General features: G+C 37.6%; 1 protein-coding gene across 1 annotated transcript in view; it reads right to left on the reverse strand.

Moving 5' to 3' along the window:
- Positions 1-1,655, reverse strand: part of SCLT1 (sodium channel and clathrin linker 1) — a 214,721-nt gene that overhangs the window by 2,753 nt on the left and 210,313 nt on the right. Inside the window, exon 19 of the mRNA XM_012643284.1 lies at positions 1,333-1,428. Coding sequence (XP_012498738.1) covers positions 1,333-1,428 — 96 coding nt within the window. The remainder of the gene's footprint in view (positions 1-1,332; positions 1,429-1,655) is intronic.

Below are 1,655 nucleotides of genomic sequence, written 5' to 3' on the forward strand. Positions count from 1 at the left end.
GGACTAGTCTCATTTTGTTACTAACAGGAGGGACTATTGCTCCTCCTTTAGAACAAACAGCCCATTTCATTTATATGATATGTATGTATTATGAGAAATCACTTCTTAGTATTTCATTGATGGTCTGCATTTTCTGTTCCATTTTCCATTGGACAACTTTTATACTGTATTTTAGATTTACTTGGTCATATAAAAATGTACATTAAATAAAATTAGTCTGTAAGCCATGTAATTTTTTCTACCTAAAACTAAAATAAAAACAAAGGCAGCACAATTTGAAATATTACATTCAAAGCCATGTTATCTACTTTCGAACCTGTCAGGGAATTTCTTTCCTTTTCCCTTTTCCCTTTTCCCTTCCCTTCCCTTTCCTTTCTTCCCTTCTTTTCTTCCTTTCTCTCTTTCTTTCTTTCCCTTCCTCCTTCATTAATTCATTTATTTATAAAGACAGAGTCTCACTCTGTTGCCTAGGCTGGAGTGCAGTGGCTCAATCACAGCTCACTGTAGCCTCAAACTCTTGAAGTGATCCTCCTGCCTCAGCTTCCGGAGTAGCTGGGGATATAGGTGTGAGCCACTGCATCTGGCCTTCTGCCTAGTTTTAGACAGAACATAATTCTAGAGCAGTGTTGTCTAATGTTCCATAGCTATACTGTCTAATATAATAGCCATAGCTACATATGGCTATTTTTTTTTTTTTTTGAGACAGAGTCTCACTCTGTCACCTGGGCTAGAGTGCCATGGCATCAGCGTAGATCACAGTAACCTCAAAGTCCTGGGCTCAAGAGATTCTCCTGCTTCTTCCTCCTAAGTAGCTGGGATTACAGGCACACACCACCACCACCACCACGCCTGGCTAATTTTTCTATTTTTAGTGGCGATGGGGGTCTCACTCTTGCTCAGGCTGGTCTCGAACTCCTGACCTCAAGTGATCCTCCCACCTTGGCCTCCCAGAGTGCTAGGATTATAGGCATGAGCCACCATGCCCGGCCTACATATGGCTATTGAGCACTTGAAATCTGGCTAGTGTGACTGAGGATCTTGATTTTAAATTTTATTTAATTTTATTTAATTTAAATTTAAATAGCTGGCTGTGGCTAGAGGCCACCTTAGTGGACAGCGCAGTTCTAGAGGTAGGTGTCAACTGAAGGATACTGATGTTTGTTTTTGTTCCTAAAGTTTACTTTTTCAACCTCAAGTATTAAAGGGACTAATTTTAAATGTATAAATCAAGTAAAAACAAAACTACTAGTTCTCTGAGAACTTCTAAGAAACTTTTTAGCTTTAAAGTACTCAGACTGTTTATTATCTTGGGATAATGAGGATGTTCCCTACCTGCTGGGAAGCTGAAGCAGCTCTCTCTTCAGCCTGACTTAGACGCCTTTGAAGTCTGTTGGCTTTTTCTTGATGCTCTAGAATTAACTTTTCATTCTATTAAGGAGAAATATAAAACAAACAAGTTAGAAATCCATATGTGAGATGGAGATGTTTTGTAGAATAATCAATGAAAAATCTGGACATCAATTTACTACTTACAAAATACAAAGATTATATTATCTCCAAATTTACATTTTTCAAGTTATAAGCTTCAAAGTAAAGAGCTGGTTTTATATTCTTATTAAATTGGATCTTTTTCTCTACATGCCACCAAAGAAAAT

The sequence above is a fragment of the Propithecus coquereli genome, unplaced genomic scaffold, assembly GCF_000956105.1.
Source record: "Propithecus coquereli isolate 6110/MARCELLA unplaced genomic scaffold, Pcoq_1.0 Scaffold195, whole genome shotgun sequence".
In the NCBI taxonomy this organism is placed as follows: domain Eukaryota; kingdom Metazoa; phylum Chordata; class Mammalia; order Primates; family Indriidae; genus Propithecus; species Propithecus coquereli.